Source organism: Crotalus tigris, unplaced genomic scaffold, assembly GCF_016545835.1.
Source record: "Crotalus tigris isolate CLP2741 ecotype Arizona unplaced genomic scaffold, ASM1654583v1 scf7180000018477.2129921, whole genome shotgun sequence".
Classification (NCBI taxonomy): Eukaryota; Metazoa; Chordata; class Lepidosauria; order Squamata; family Viperidae; genus Crotalus; species Crotalus tigris.
Genome location: NW_024097029.1, coordinates 2,019,670 through 2,037,022, shown reverse-complemented (window position 1 = coordinate 2,037,022; position 17,353 = coordinate 2,019,670). Strand labels below are relative to the sequence as shown.

General features: G+C 38.3%; 1 protein-coding gene across 1 annotated transcript in view; it reads right to left on the bottom strand.

Annotated features, from left to right (window-relative positions):
* Positions 1–418: 418 nt before the first annotated feature.
* The window catches only part of SCN2A (sodium voltage-gated channel alpha subunit 2), a 121,056-nt gene continuing 104,121 nt past the window's right edge, over positions 419–17,353 (bottom strand). Inside the window, 10 exon segments of the mRNA XM_039352798.1 lie at positions 419–2,190; positions 2,379–2,649; positions 3,333–3,437; positions 4,863–5,000; positions 7,021–7,074; positions 8,347–8,628; positions 9,828–9,950; positions 13,056–13,229; positions 14,459–14,613; positions 16,276–16,396. Coding sequence (XP_039208732.1) covers positions 995–2,190; positions 2,379–2,649; positions 3,333–3,437; positions 4,863–5,000; positions 7,021–7,074; positions 8,347–8,628; positions 9,828–9,950; positions 13,056–13,229; positions 14,459–14,613; positions 16,276–16,396 — 2,619 coding nt within the window. The 3' untranslated portion in view covers positions 419–994.

Here is a 17,353-nt window from a genome sequence, read left to right as displayed (position 1 = left end):
CTCTAAAGTATGGCCCCTGAACTCAATAGGGATGGTGATCAAATACGTATGCGTGGATGTACACCGTAGTCAATGTTCATGTCACCTTCGTAATGGAATAGTTTGGAGGAGGAGGAGGTGAGGTGGGGAGGGAGGAAAAACATCTGAGTTGAACAACTGTTGATTTCATGAGACTTACAGGCACATAAGAATTATCAGGATGAGACATAAAGATCTATATTATTTTTAAGCACCTTGGAATCTGGAGCCATCCTGAAACATAGAAGTCTTTGAAGTCCTATTTGTTTCCATGCGTGGTGTACAAGTGCAGCATGCCTTCATGCAAGTCACTTCTGCCTGAACAGGACAAGAGAATCAGACAGCCGGTCCTCCTGTCCCCCCCCGGACCCTGGAATCCCCCTCCCCACCCCCACAACATAAAACCCATTTACAAAAATAGTCACATATAATAGTAAACAACCTGTGGATTAAAAAAATGACAACTTCACCGACATGGGTTTTTGTAAAAATATGGCAAACGTGTGGCAGTTGGAATGCAAACAGCGGATACGGTTATTGTTTCTGAGTATTTTATGATCAACACAGGTCAATTCTAGGCTTGCACCTCTTTTACTGATTCCCTACAGTCTGGATAGCCATTTTTCTTTCCTCTTCAGCAGTGTCAGCTGGTAATGCAAACAGGAGTCGCCTGTCAAAAGTGCCATCCTGTTTTACAGAGCAGCATTTGAATTGGCAAGGGGTCACTATCTTGTTAATAGGCACTGACCTTAAGTATATAGCTAACATTTGTATGTATATATATATATATATATCTACACACATATATATACATACATACATAATATATTTATAGATATTTTTATGTGTGTGTATGTCTGTCTAAGTGTGCAAAAACAGTCAGTTTGGCATAAACCTCCTATAGGAGTCCTTTTGAAATAATACTTTACTTTCTCAAACTGTAAACAATTTGTCATAAAGGAATCATTCATTTTGCTCATTTTTTATAGTCCCTGACATCTTTACCTCTATCTTCTTTTTCTGATTTGTCTTTCTCATATTTATCTTTGTCGGGCTTTGTAACGCTATCATAGGAAGGGGGAGAGGTGGTGGAGGGAGTCATATCGTTTTTTTCAGGAGTAGAATTCTCATTTAGCTTATCAATGATCATATCTTCTTTGATAACTGTATCGTTGCCTTCTTTAATTCTATCTTTATTAAACATGTGGGAAATTTTTTTAACTTTTTGCCTTAAGAGGTAGCGCCTAAAGGCTCGCTGAATAATAACAGCAGATACTTCCTCTTGTTTTCGTTTCAATGTGGTGGTAATTGGTTCATAGGAGGCTTTTGAAGGATTGGCGGCCATAAACCGATCTTCCATTTGAATACGGAGGGCGTCCATTTCATCACTTTCACCCAAGACACGTTTGGTGAAAGCAAACAAGATGTCAAGGCAGTGAATTCTATCACCATTCACCATGGGCAGGTCCATCGCAATAAGCTGAACTTTGTTTGGTTTTGGTATTAGAAGAGGAGGATCCAAAGAGGCTGCAAAATCAGAGAGTTTGGCAAATTCTATGAATTGGGTTGCATCCGGATCAAACTTTTCCCAGACCTCATAGAACATCTCAAAATCATCCTCGCTCAAAGGCTCAGCACTTTCTTCGGTAGCGACGCTGAAGTTCTCCAAAATGACAGCAATGTACATGTTCACTACAACTAAAAATGAGATGATAATGTAGCTGACGAAGAAGAAAATCCCAACCGAAGGATTGCCACAGTCTCCCTTGACTGAGCTACCCGGGTGGTCTATCTCCGGGTCGCAGTCTGGAGGCCCGCTGTTCAGGATGGGTGCTAGCAGGCCATCCCAGCCAGCAGAGGTGGTGATCTGAAAGAGGCAGAGCATGCTGTTGCCAAAAGTTTCAAAGTTGAACAAGTCATCAATGCCAACTTCTCTCTTCACGTAGGCAAAGTTGGACATTCCAAATATGGCATAGATGAACATGACCAGGAAAAGGAGGAGACCAATGTTGAACAAGGCAGGGAGAGACATCATCAAGGCAAAGAGCAGAGTGCGGATCCCTTTTGCCCCCTTGATCAGACGCAGGATTCGACCTATCCGGGCAAGCCGAATTACTCGGAACAAAGTGGGGGACACAAAGTATTTCTCAATAATCTCTGCGAGGAACATACCTATAAACAAACATTAAATGTCTATTAATCTGAAATGTAGATTTAAAACTTTAATTAGATGTTAATACAATCTTGTATGAAAACGTAAGGGAGGAAACCTATTTTAAACATTAAAATCATCTGTTAATTACTCATAGTTTTCATTTATAAACATGATACATCTTTTACTACAATGAAAATTTTCTTACCTACAATAGATAAGATGACAACCACAAAATCAAAAATATTCCAGCCTATTGTAAAATAATAATAGCGGAGCGAAATCAGTTTCAAGACACATTCTCCAGTAAAAAGGACTATGAAGATCAAATTAATTCGATACAAATTAGTTTCCATTGCATCAGTTTGGTCATCAGTTTCTACCATCATGGTAACCATGTTAAGGCAGATAAGAATCATGATGCTGATGTCAAAGGCTTGTTTTGTTACAAAATCAAAGACCATGCCTTGGAATTTGTTCTGTAGTTAAAGAAAATAAAGATTATTCATAGATGCCATGATCAGTTTTAGACAATTATAATCTATATAATTATCATTTATGATCTGAAACTTCTATAAACTCCATTGTACAGTATACTAGTCAAACTGCATAGACAGAAGGTGCAGCAAGAATAGAATACCACTATGTTCCCGGAAAGTCAGTTAACACTCCAAAAGTGTGAAGTTATGAAATATGAAGCATATCCATTAATAGCTTTCCTGTGGGATTTCACAGTCTCATGGAATACCTGAATCAGATAGGAATATATAACAATTACTGCAATAACCCTGTTTTGATTTGTTAATGCTAGATTGGTTGGGTCAGCTCTAAACTCATTTAAATATAAGGAGCATAGCCTTCAGACCTTTTCCAATTGTACTGTGCAATTTTGGTGGTGTGATTATTGACAGTTTGTAACATGTTTTTTTTCCCCCAAAGTGTTTAAGCTAGAAACCATTGAAAACTGTAGAGTAATCTAGGGGTTTCCAACCCCCAAGCTGCAGCCTGCTACTAAGCCATGACCCGGGCCCACCTCTTCCTCAGTTTACTAATTTAAAAAGATTTTTTTGGGGGGGGTTATAAGGTGTAAATTGTTTTCTAACTCTAGCATGCATTTTCGAAAACAGTGAGAACAATGAAAAAAAAAAACCATAACACTTACTGCTGGCCTGGGTATAGGTTTCTGTGGTTTCTTGGAGCCCAGTTTTTTCATTGCATTATAGTATTTTTTCTGCTCTTCTGTCATAAAGATGTCTTGACCTCCAAAGTAAAAAGGAGAAACAAACACTAGTTACAACCAGACATTTCTATTCCTTTTTTCTTTCTGTTTTTCTATATATTGACTTTTATTTGATGGACAATCTCTTTCCTTGGGCTGCCTATTAATAAAGCAAAAGCCGAGCAAGTGGGGGAGCGCAAAATGGCGGGAGCAATCCCAAACACAAGCTCTGCTCCTTTGTACAAGGGCTGATGTTGTATGCATGCATGTACAAGTGTGCAGAGTTTCCATCTGTAAGCACACCTACTCTTTGTGCTTCCCTTCGTTAGGGGTGGCTCCCTAATGGGTAGAGAACAGTGCATCCTTCTTCCATAGTTCAGCTAAGGTCAGGAATTTAATTTCAGCAAAGTTACAGCAGACTGAAAAAGTATAGTTACTACAGTAGTCTCTCAGCACTGCCATCATCATTTCTGTCGCCGTCATTATCATCATTTATTAAACTTTTGTCTAAATTTCTAGTATCTTATAACAACCCCCCCCCCAATAAAATAAAAACATCTATAGTTAGAAAAAAACAAAAAATAATAAAACCTCCAGGTTACGAAATAAATAAATGAACAATTGAAAAAAAAATATTTTTCAGCTCTCATAATACAAATACCTTCAACAACTAAAAAAAAAAACAACCCAAAGCCCATATTGAAAAATGAAAAGCATGATAAAAAAAGATAAGTGTGGAAAAGGACCACATCCCAAATGACATCCAGAAGTGTTCATTACCAAGAATAACTATTTATTATTTAGATTTATGAGATCCTTATGCATATTTTATTTATTTATTTATGAGACTTATATACCGCTTTTAAGTGCAAGCACTCTCTAAGCGGTGTACACCAGTAAGCAATGTATGTATATATTTATTTATTTATGAGACTTATATACCGCTTTAAGTGCAAGCACTCTCTAAGCAGTGTACACCAGTAAGCAATGTATATATATATTTACATTGCCCCCAACAATCTGGGTCCTCATTTTACCTACCCCGGAAGGATGGAAGGCTGAGTCAACCTTGAGCCGGTGAGATTTGAACCGCTGACCTGCTGAACACAGTCAGCTAAAGTGGCCTGCAGTACTGCACTCTAACTGCTGCGCCACCTCGGCTCATGCATTGACTTTTATTTACATGAAGTAGTACATTATCTTACAATGTAATTGTTTATATAACTCCCTCCTTTAAAACTAACTTATGGTGGAAATCTTTCATTTCATGTATTGGTTTTAACACACTATATGCTCCTTTTTTACACTGGCAATTTTAGAATTAATGTTTACAACTTATTTTTAGGATGTACACATTGGAATAATAGTTGCATTATTTGAAAGAAAGAAAAATCAGAAGAAATACACAAAGCACAATGTTTTTGTTAAAATAAAACATCTGATATTCTGAAATCACAGCGATAAAATACTTATCTTCTTTTTTTGCTGATTGAAGTTATCTATAATGACACCAATAAATAAATTCAAAGTGAAGAAGGATCCAAAAATAATAAAGATGACAAAATAAAGATACATATAAAGGTTATCCTCATAATGTGGCTGTTTTTCCACCTGCAAGGGAAACAAATTTTTAAACAGAAAATGTTCTATTCAATTCTATAAAATGTATGGGTATTATTTTTATGAAGTGTGAACTCTGGGCCAAGCCTTACCATATTTAGTCTTTATATGAAACAGTTATTAAGAACAGCATAGAGAAATTCACCAATTTTTAACATTTACATAGAGTATCTATGTACAATTATTCAACTAAAGCATTTTCTTCTCAGTTATTATTCACTTTTCTCTATTTGCTCTCCTCTCTAAAATCCACTGATGTAGATTTCATGCTAGAGCACATGGCTTTTGCTAATAGACAATTGAGGTGTTTAGATTCAAAGAAGTAGTTAAAAAGAAAGACACATCCTGAGCTTAGGAGAAAGTGAGAAGAAACCAAATGGAAATGAATGAAACAGACTTTCTGGATGAGATAGAGCCTATGCATTCTGCTAATTATGATACAATATGTTAATGCATTTAAAAAATGTTAGCTTTAAGCATGTGGCCACAGTTTTTCATTGGGACCAGTCGTTGGGAAAGAGTTTTACTGCTTTCTTGGAAAACAGTCATTTCAACAAAAGGAGATCTCCCATTTATATCACACATTTCTTTTACTATATGCAATGAAGCTTGTGTAATTCGTAGCTATGGAACTATAACTCGTCTGGTTTCTTGAAACTATATGTACACATATACACAAAAGTATAATGAAACAAAAAGTATATGTTGATGTGTGTGTGTGTGTCTGTGTGTTTTTGATATCTGATTCTCTTTTCTTTTTGCTTCTCGGAAATAGGATAAAATTATGATAGAAAACTTTATCAAATAAAAGGCACCTGAGATTCTTTTTTACTGATCTTAATGTGCAAAGCAATATTTTAGATTTTATTTCTTAGTTTTTATTGTATTCCACATCATGTTGTATTTGAAGTATTCTTGATCTGTATCATAGTTACAGATGAATACCGTAAATACGCATTCATATAGTTCCTATTCTGGGAATGTTTTGCATCAGCTACTCATGTACTGCAATGAAAAAAATAAAGTCTATATTCTAATGAAAATGTTGAGAGTTATCTATGGCTAAGATAGTCTGATTTTTTTAAAAGATCAGAATGGGAAATATTATGACTGGATTGAGTCATTTCTTTTTTACTTGAAATTTTTATAACTAGCAAAAGGGAATATATTTTTTTTATTACTTCTAGTTGTCCCAAAGATGCTTTTTCACAAGCAACTGGACTTTCTTATTTTTTCTTTGAAGACATTTTGCGAAACATCTTCAAAGAAAAACAAGAAAGTCCAGTTGCCTCATGACAAAGCATCTTTGGGACAACTATGACCTGGATGACTGAGAATCTCCATAGACCTTACTTCCAGTCATTATCCTTTGATAGAAAAGGGGTCCTGTATTTCTTCTTGGGCTTTAGACATACTGGAGTATTTGAGACCCATTTTTAAAACCTTTACTTACATTGAAGGAGTGGGGAAAGAGTTGGAAGATTTAATAGCAAAAATGGGTGCCTTAAGCCTTTATGGCATCCATTTTACCTCTTAAAAATTTTCACTTCTGTTTTTCTGAGGTGAGGTTATGACTCTATTCTTACCTCTTAAATTCTCTTCTAAGGTAAAATACACTGGGAAACAAACAAACAAACAAACAAGCACACAGACGTATCTTCCAGCCATAACCTTCTCATCCCAGCATCCTACCTGCCTTGCCTCTTTGAAAAAGAAAAAGAAAGCAGACAAACTCTATGATCAATGGCAAGGTTGCTTTAATCCTGCCTGACTTAGCTTTAATGTGAAAAAGAATTGGACCCTTCCGGGGAAACACTTGCTGATCTGATGAGTAGCTATGGAGGATTTGGAGGCAAGTGTCCATGTAGTAAAACCCTCTGCGTTTGGTCTACCAGGCAATTACAAGATGGTAGCAAGAATGCAAATTTCATATATGTCTTTGCTGCCGTCTTGTAGTCAATCATATTTTTGCAGTCCAGTACTGGTTTTCCCTACCCAACAGCTTACTTACATTTCGTGAATCTACAGCTGCATACATGATGTCCATCCAGCCTTTGAAGGTGGCCTGCAAACAGCAGTCAGGCAATTATATTTTAAGCAAGGGAATAAAAGCACACAGTACATAATTCCTAAATGTTCTTGTTGTGTAAATTGTAAATGTCTTTTAGAAGACTCCATATCCCCCTGCCAGTTTTCTCTTTCAAAATGTGTCTTTCAACCCACATATATTTAAAATCTGTTCAGGAGAATTCTTGGGGAGCTGGTACCAGATTGTGTTACAGGAAGTAAAAAAAAGACAGGTAATTTCCCATCAGGCCGTGTTGAATTTCACCCAGAGTTGCGTTCTATCTAGCCACCATTGCTAGCCTAGTACAGCTCTGAAAAACAGCCATTCTCTATATCCAATGGTCTCTTCTCCGGTTATGGATAATTTCTATTTATTAAACAGGGGTGAGTCAGATAGCTTGATTGCACCAGGTATAGTGAAATAAATAAACGACCTATTACAGGCACCTCTGCATTTTACTAATGATCATTTATTTCATGGATAAGATATAATTTATATGGCATGCAAAAGGTTTGCTAACAGGTGTATTTTAGAGAAGAGCTTAGAAGAGAAAGAATAAGGCAGTGGTTCTCAACCTTTTTAATGCCGCGACCCCCAACCGGTTGTAAGTCGAGGACTAAACCGGTCCTAAGTCGAGGACTACCCAACCGATCCTAAGTCAAGGATTTTCCCTGCTTGGGAGTGCCATGCATGCATGGTGCTGCCCCCTGCGCCGGCCGAGGCGTAGCTGGCAAGCAGCAGAGACGGAGCAGTCAGACCACTGGCTGGGCCACCAGCTGGCCCAGTCCAAGGGAGGTAAGACACCCGCCGGAAAAGGGAAAAAAATGGCGGACAGCCTTGCTTGGCGACCCCCATGAAATGGTCGATCGACCCCAAATGGGGTCGCGACCCATAGGTTGAGAACCGCTGGATTAAGGAATGCCACGTATGATGCAAAATCAATCCATTTCAAAACCTGACAGCTGAATCATTTGTAAAGTGACTGACTGTTCACACTGATGGAATTTTCTAATAAAGGAAAAACCTGCTAAAGCAGTGGTTCTCAACCTTTTTATACCGGCGACCCCGGTCATAAGGACGCGGCGCACATGTGCGGTGCCGCCAGCTGAGAAAAAAAATGGCGGATCGCGTTGTTTGGCGACCCCCATGAAATGGTCGTTCGACCCCAAATGGGGTCGCGACCCACAGGTTGAGAACCGCTGTGCTAAAGGGAGAAAAATAAAATGGTTGCATTGTTCAAATTTTAATATAGGAAGAACAACTACTTACTACTTGAAGCAGAGAGAGGTAGCCAAGTCCCACATTATCGAAGTTGACTTTCACATTTTTCCATCTGGCTGTTTCATTTTTTTCAATGAGATTCTCACACTCAGTCTGATTGTCAACTTCATCAATGCTGAACATTTCCCCAGTTGTGGTATTAACACAGTGGTAGAACTTGCCAGCAAAGAGATTCACTCCCATAATGCTAAAGATTAGCCAGAATATAAGGCATACAAGAAGCACGTTCATGATAGATGGAATTGCTCCCAAGAGAGCGTTCACCACTACCTGTAATACAAAGTAATAAACACATGAAGCCAAAGAAGTGAAAACGTATTTGCTAAAGTGAGATAGGAAAAGGGAAATTTCTAATACCTAGTTTTGCTTCTTGGCAATTTTGTGCTATAATTTAATCTCAGCTGAAGACCGTAATGGTAATAATAGATTACAAAGAAAATTACAAATTTAGGGAAAGATTTGAGGAAGAAAGACTTTCCAGAATTTAGCTTCACAAAATTGAAGAGGAAGGACCATAATATGTGGCAGAACATATATTGAAGGTTTTATAACTCCAGTGCAGTATCCTAGCAATACCCTAACCCTAAAAATACTCTTGCCTCACACATTTGGAGAACCAAGTTGCAAGTCAGAGGAAAATGAATTATAAGGAAATATTAGCATTTAAATATCAAATAACCCTCGATGTTATCATCATTACATTGCTCAATTATCTCCTCCATATAGTCTCTGTAGCTAGATGGGAAGGACAGTCCATAATGAAGCAACAGAGGCTTATGAAAATAATTTTCCATCTGGTTAATATGTTACCCTGAAAATACAGCAAGAAAACAAGTAGCTACAGTTCTGAGTTAGCCTAGAAATGTATGCATGTGGGCCCTCCAAATATGTGTGTTATCAAAAGGGCGAGATAGATCTGCGGAACTAATCTGGAAATAATTGATTGTTGGTTATTTCACATTAATATATATCCTGGCTGGCATATGAACTTCAAAGATTTGGGCTGGCCACCAACCATGGAGCAGGTCTCTATTCAACCTCTTGATTTTTTGAATCAAGGAGCTTCTCTAATGATGTATTAGATCCACCATTTCAGAGATGTGATTTAAATGAAAGTAAATAATCTGAAAATGAGGTAAATAAGTGCCTTTAGATCAGTGTTTCTCAACCTTGACAATTTTAAGGCATGTGGACTTCAACTCCCAGAATTCCACAGCCAGCAATGCTGGCTGTGGAATTCTGGGAGTTGAAGTCCACATACCTTAAAATTGTCAAGATTGAGAAACACTGCTTTAGATATATTGGAATTATTTCTCTCATGTTGCCTAGAGGCTAAGGGAATAGAAGTAGGATGTTGCCCAGGGCCACTTTAAATGAAATTTAAATTAGTGGCTTTGAGATACACATTTGTAGCATATCTTTAAGAAAATAATTTGCTTCAAGCATATGTTATTTCATATTTTTCTTACCCTCATTCCTTCGAATCGTGACAAGGCTCTTAGAGGCCTTAAAGCTCTTAAAGTCCTAAGAGATTTAATTGCACCAAGTTCAGAGTAGCCCAAGGCATTCGCTGTTAAGCTAACAATAGAGACCTACAAATGAATAAAAGAAAAGAAAGTAATTTACTGTGCAAATAATAGTCACCACGTGTTTCCCAAGAAATCTCTGGTAACGCCACCTCCCCAGTCTGTCTTAGCTGAAGATTATCTTACAAAATCAAACTAGTTCAGAGGAGTATAATGAGCAATATCAAAGAAAGAGATGGCAAGAAAACGAACTAAAATCTTTGGTCCTACTCTGAAGTTTATACATTTTATATTTATTTATTTATTTATTTGTAACCTGCCTTTAGTATTTTTACAAATAATTCAAGGCAGCAAACATATCCGGCACACTTTCCTTCTATTTTCCCCACAACAATGCTGTGGGTCACTAAGGCTGAGAATGACTGACCCAAGGTCACTCAGCTAGCTTTCATAGCTAAAATAGAGACAGGAACTCATGGTCTCTGGCTTTCTAGCCTGGTGCCTTAGCCACTAGAGCCAGTGTTTCTCAACCTTGACAATTTTAAGGCATGTGGCCTTCAACTCCCAGAATTCCACAGCCAGCATTGCTGGCTGTGGAATTCTGGGAGTTGAAGTCCATATGCCTTAACATTGTCAAGGTTGAGAACCCCTGCACTAGACCAAACTGGTTCTCTTTTTTACTCCAAAGTTTATTCCAAATTTTGCTCCAAACTTACACTTCTCATAAAGTCAGTTGGCAGATCTGAATCAATTGATTTAATGATTTTCTGCTTTGCAACCTTGTGCTAGTTCAGTGGTTCTCAACCTGTGGGTCGGGACTCCATTTGGGGTCGAACGACCATTTCACGGGGGTCGCCAAACAAGGCTGTCCGCCATTTTTCCCCCTTTTCTTTGGCCACACCCTGGCACCCAGTGATGTATAAGTGGTTGGGGGTCACCACAACATGGGGAACTGTATTATGGGGTCGCGGCATTAGAAAGGTTGAGAACCACTGTGCTAGTTTATGTATTCTGTTGTCCTAAATGAGCAATTTGACCAATATCCCAATATATATATAAAAAAAATCATCCTGGCCAAATTACCACAACTGAAGTTCAAATGGATTTGTGCAGGAAACAATGGATTGGTAGAAATTTTATTTTTGTTCATCTCACTCTATTCTCTTATGGAATTAAGACCATCTTATGTGTGTTTTTGTTTATTTGTTTATAAAATGTATTGGCCGGCCATCTTACCATAGGGTAACTCTGGGCAGCTTACACTTACATAAAAGCTAAAACGTAAAAAGTTAAAAACAAACATTAAAACCAAAGATACATGGGGAGGGTGGGGGTGGAGTGGGGGGGGAGGTGGGATCTGTTATTACTCAATCAACCACCTCTTATGAAATGATGGAGGATTCACCAACCCCTAAGTATTTCTGGCTCACTCCTTCCAGTTTTTGACATGTTCCTGACTCTTGACTGCAAGAACCAGAACTATAATGTTCCTCACCAGTGTACCCATTTGAAATGGCAAATGGTCAATCACTCAGGAGGTCTTCCAAATCCTCTGTTTTTTATACCTCGTGGTCTGTCTATCTGCCTTGGCATGGCAGCTTTATCCATTGTGTGGGATAAATAGGAATCCCATAATCACAGAAATGAGAGAATGATAAAGGTGAGCTGAAAACTATAGTGCTGTCTTCTATAACTAATATGAGCTTGAGGCATGTGCTACAGCAGGGGTAGTCAACCTTGGCTCTTTTATGACTCATGGACTTCAATTCCTAGAATTCCTGAGCCAGCTTAGTTGGCTCAGGAATTCTGGGAGTTGAAGTCCACGACTCATAAAAGAGCCAAGGTTGACTACCCCTGTGCTAGAGGAAAAGCCATCTGGGAGTAGAAACAATAAATCAAGTGTTAATTATAAGTTAAACTTACTGGCAATCATAATTGTTTATACTGGTAACTAGTAACCATTTATCCCTCTCAACCTTTTGCAAGTCTCTCAAGAGCTGGCTATGTTATTAGGCCTGAAGGTCCCAAGAGATGGAGCAGACTTTTGCGATGGCTTTTTGTGAGAGCTCCCTTTCTGTAGTTAACATTACACTCTCCTGTTTTGTGTGCCTTTTTGTTATTTTAATTGTGATGTTTTTATGTTTTTGCTTTTGTTAATTAAGGGCTGTATGTGGCCTGGAATCACTTTCATGTGAGATGGGAGACTATATAAATATGAAAAATAAATATTGTTAAAAATATAAAAACTTTTCTTTTCAAATTAATCAGCCTCCCGTGAAATGAAAGGCTGCTAGGGAAAATATTCCTATAACATGGCTAAAGTCACAGACATTATATTAAAAAAAATATTCTTCCTAAAGATAATAGCAAAGAAAAATAAGATTGTATGGTCTGCTCTTGCTTGGAAGCATCTTGGGTAATAATGTTCAAAGATGCATGAAAAAAAGAATTATATAAATCAGAATCTGCACCTATGAAACTAGAGACAAAGTTACTTTGATTATCCTTTCACTGTTCTAGGATATGCAATCTCACTTTTTGCGGCTCAGAGTTCATAGTTAAGGTCTTTTAGACTTTCCTCCAACACCATCTTGTTCTTGTCATGTCTCTCTCTTTCTTTCTCTCTCTCTCTCCAAAGATAGAAGTTTTGAACCTTTAGATCTCTTGAGCTTTATATCTTTTTCCCCTTTCAAAAGAGGATGGAGTAAAGGATCCCTTGGTCCTACTTGCACAAGACTGGTCTTTTCTCCCTTGCCTGCCCACATGTTCCTATCCACTGCTCAGTGCTTAGATGAAAAGGGAATCAGATGCCACTCTTGAGAAGGCTGAAATGAGCAAAGGTAGTGAAGTGGGGAGAAATGTTTGGCCATTCTTTACTTCATTCCATGAGGTATTATCAAGGAAATAAGAAAGTTTTTAATTTTGTGGACCTAAAGATGTCCTGTCACATATCATTTCAAGCTTACTGATGTTACTTCAACCCGTCTGTATATTTCCGTTTCCAGAGGTTCTGCTTCACCAAGGGAATTCCGCTCAGTGACAATTCTACTGAACACCATTCACCCAGCTGAAAGCAGAAGTTTTCCTTTTCTGAAAATAGTGAGTTTATTGTATTGCTATAAAAATTCATGCTACAATGTATCGATAGCTTAAAGAAAAAAAAATACCTACGTCAACAATGAGGAAATCCAGCCAGCACCAGGCATTGGTGAAATATACTTGAAAGCCATAAGCCACCCACTTTAGAAGCATTTCTAAAATAAAGATGTAGGTGAAGACCTTGTCTGCATATTCCAGTACAGTCTTGATAGTCTTGCGCTGCTCAATGTATATGTCTTCGAAAGCCTGGGGACAGAAGTTCCCCCACCCCACCCCTGGTTTTAGTATGGCTTATTATTTATTGTTTGCTTTCAAATTCTAGAACTAAAAACCAGTTCTCCACTTTTTCTATTGAAAGGCTTAAATGCTTCACTTTAATCAATATATTTATTAAATCAGAATATGGTAAAACTATCAAAAGCATTTGATATTGATAGAGGTCTACTTTATAGAGTTTACTGGAAGAAGCCATACCTTAGTGGCTGATGACTTGTTTTATATGTAGTACATTGCAGATTCAATTATTGACATCTCTAACTAAATTAAAATAAGTTATCTCTTTGGGATTCTATTCCCAAATTTCACAAATTGAACTGAATAAAGCTATTAGTCATATGTAGCTCCTTATGTTTCTTCTGTTCCATTCCATAGAAAGACAAAAGTTACAAATGGTTTTTTTTTATTTTTTAATAGTGGGTAAAACCAAATGCCATGCTAATTCTGATTTTAGACCCCAAATCCTAAGCCTAAAACATTTTAATTGATCATTTCCCTCTCTAATCCCTCATAGAGAAGTAACAGTGGAGTTTAAAACATTGTTCTAGTATGAATCCAATATATAAGTATGAATTGCTATCCCATTTGGAACAATTTAGAAATCTTATTTTATTGTGACCATACTGCTTAACTGGGATTAATGGACCTCATTTTTAGAAGAAAAATCCTTGCACTAAAAGTATGCACCCATTCTGTAAAGCTACTTGGGATTAAAACGGCATCAAAAATCAACCCTCTTCTGTAGGAATATTATATGCAATAATTTAAAGGGAAAATAGAATAGAATAATAATGTTATTGTCACTTTGAATGTACACTAATCGGCATACATTAAAACAAAACGTGTATTGAAAACCACTTTGGTGCAGAAAGCCAGGTATTTAACTGGCACTGGGTAAACCCAGCTTCAACTCTACCCTGAATTATATAAGTGACTAATTGTAATTGTGACTAATTGCTCTGTCAATCAAATATATTTGTAGAGGTGTAATTGTGAGGGGAAAAAATGGTAGGACAGAGTGCTATGGGCAGCACCTTGAGCTCCTGAATGAAGGGTGGGATATAACTCTAACAATTAAGCAATAAAATCATACTACTTTAGGGATAGCTATGACTCATAGAAAAGACAATTATGTGTCTGGGTTATTTCCTACGCTAAATCTCTATGATAATGAATGGTTTTCAAGTTCTAAAAATTACCAGAGCACCACTGCTAAGGAGAATCATGAAGACAATAAAAGTCTCAAACCAATTATGTTCTACGATTTTGTAACAAGTCTTCCGAAGATTCCACCACAATTTTCCTTTGCCATCTTCTACACTGACTTGGCAGCAGTTGAATTTCCGGATGCAGCCTGGCAAAATATGCAAGATGATATGGCAAATGAAAACAGAGTAACAATTACAGTACTACATGTCTTCAGCAGAATATACTCTTAAACCAGCAGATGGCTTTGGAGCCCTTTCTCATTCTAAAATTAATTGGTTTATGTGAAATGATGCTTTGGAAATCTACTATAGCAGTGGTGGTGAACCTATAGCACGCATGCCAGAGGCGGCACTCAGAGCCCTCTCTGTGGGCATGTGCACCATGCCCCAGAGATGGCAACCGTCCCTCTTCAACCAGCTGCCCGCTAACTCGCCAAGGTCCCACATGGCCGGATGCATCCCAGCACCCATGTGCTCACTGGCCTCTGTGTGTAGGGGCCGATGGTGTCAGGCAGTAGCCGCCCCGCCCCCTGCCTCACCTTTCCCTGTGACAATGGCACCCCCGCCCATCCTTGCCTTGCCTCACCCCGCAGGACGAGCCTCCTGCCCACTGCCCTACCTGCCAGAGACCCCCTGGATCTTCCCCAACCCTGCCCAGCCCCCACAGACGTCCCTCCCCACAAGCAACATCGAGGTGATCATGCCCACCTTGGCCACACCCACCAAATCTGCCATGACCACCACAGCCATGCTGACCCAGTGGGCCACGCCCACCTGGCACCTGGCGATGAATAAGTGAGTTTTGGGTTGCAGTTTGGGCACTCGGACTCTAAAAGGTTCGCCATCACTGTACTATATTGTCAAAATCAGTTTTCATAGGACAGTTTCACTGATGCCCAAAGGAAATTATTTATCACAATTGAGACTTTGCATATATGTATTTCAACTGATTCAAGATTCTAGCCCGGTGCCTGGAGGTTTGAATGGGGAGGAACTATCTCTGACTCAACTGTATGAAGATGATGTGGCTGTGGGTATTTGAACTGTCCAGATCTGTATAATAGTAGTAAAGTTGGAAGGGACCTTGGAGGTCATCTAGTCTAACCCCCTGCTCAGGTGGGAAACCCTATACCATTTCAGACAAATAGCTGTCCAGTCTCTTCTTAAAAACTTCCAGTGTTGGAGCATTCACCACTTCTGGAGGCAGGTTGTTCCACTGGTTAATTGTTCTAACTGTCAGGAAGTTTCTCCTCAGTTCTAGGTTGCTTCTCTCCTTGATTCGTTTCCATCCGTTGCTTCTTGTCCTGCCTTCAGGCGCTTTGGAGAATAGCTTGACTCCCTCTTCTTTGTGGCAGCCCTTGAGATATTGGAACACTGCTATCATGTCCCCCGTCGTCCTTCTCTTCATTAAACTAGACATACCCAATTCCAGCAGCCGTTCCTTATATGCTTTAGCCTCCTGTCCCCTAATCATCTTTGTTACTCTTCTCTGTACTCTTTCTAGAGTCTCAACATCTTTTTTACATCGCAGTGACCAAAACTGGATGCAGTATTCCAAGTGTGGCCTTACCAAGACATTGTAAAGTGGTATTAACACTTCACGTGATCTTGATCTGGAAATACTTCATCTCCCTTCAAGGTTACTACACAGTCTGGGTGTTTTCCTAGACTCACAGCTCCTGCTTGGAGAGTCAGCTTGTCTAAGAAGGCCTTTGCACATCTCCTTTTTTATGCCAGTTGTGTCCTTTGCTAGATCGGGGGCCCTTAAGACAGGCACGGAAAGATTTGCAATATTTTACATTATTCACCTTCTGTAAAACAGGCTTCTGGTTCAAGAGATTCTTCAGGTTCAGCTTCTGGTTGTTCTCCAACTTGGGGAAGTCCAACATCAACTGTACTACCTTCAGATGAACTAGATGCATTTAGTTTCTGCAAATGAATAAAAAACTGTTAATGATGGTTTTATTTGTTATGGCATTGGATATGCTTAGTACATTCCAGAATGCTCTCTTTTTATTTAAGAACTTTGAAATAAAAATTAAATTAGCCTAGGCTTACATTAATCCCAATTTATTTTCTGAACATGAAGGAATAAGAAATTATATTCACATGGATTTCTCCATGATGCATTGTTATATTCATACTAGGACTCACAATTTGGAACCAGTTTTGTTAACATTGGGAGCCAAATACAGAATTAAAAATTAAGAAATGCTTTATTAGCATGAACGACTGCTGATTATTCAAATGAGGTAATATAGAGAGCAGTATGAATTGCAGCATTTCCCCAAAATTATGACCAAACCAACCAAAAACTGAAAGCAGCATTTTCATGTCTGATGCAGATAGAATATGCATAAGCAGCAAACTATATTTAACCGGTTACTTCCCATTGACATGAAAACACAAATTATCAGTGCGTAAGTACTTCTAAGTTTCTGTAATTCAGAAAGGAAAGCAGCATATTAATTTCAGAGCAAGAGCCATTATTTTGCATTCTCTTTTGGCAATGCACTTGCACAAATGACTGTGCATTTTAAAACTACTTTTTATTCTTGCATGGTACACATATATGTCCTTTGAGTACATATTGAAATGTACATATGTATTATTTGGCATAGCATTTAAAATGCAATGATGACCTGTTTTGGAAGAAAGGCTTTACCTTAATGATGAGAAATGCTTTTGACTAAGCCTTCAGCTGGTTTCCTGATCCTATTCAGAGAAATGAATGTAGTGCCCCATGAAGATAATATGAGTACCATTGTGAATAAAAGTAGTGATCATGTCATTTTTAGCCTTGTACAATGTTATTAACACATATAACATTAACAAAATGGCTGCACTGGTAAGTAACTAATTTTATGTGGGAATGATGTAAGCAGA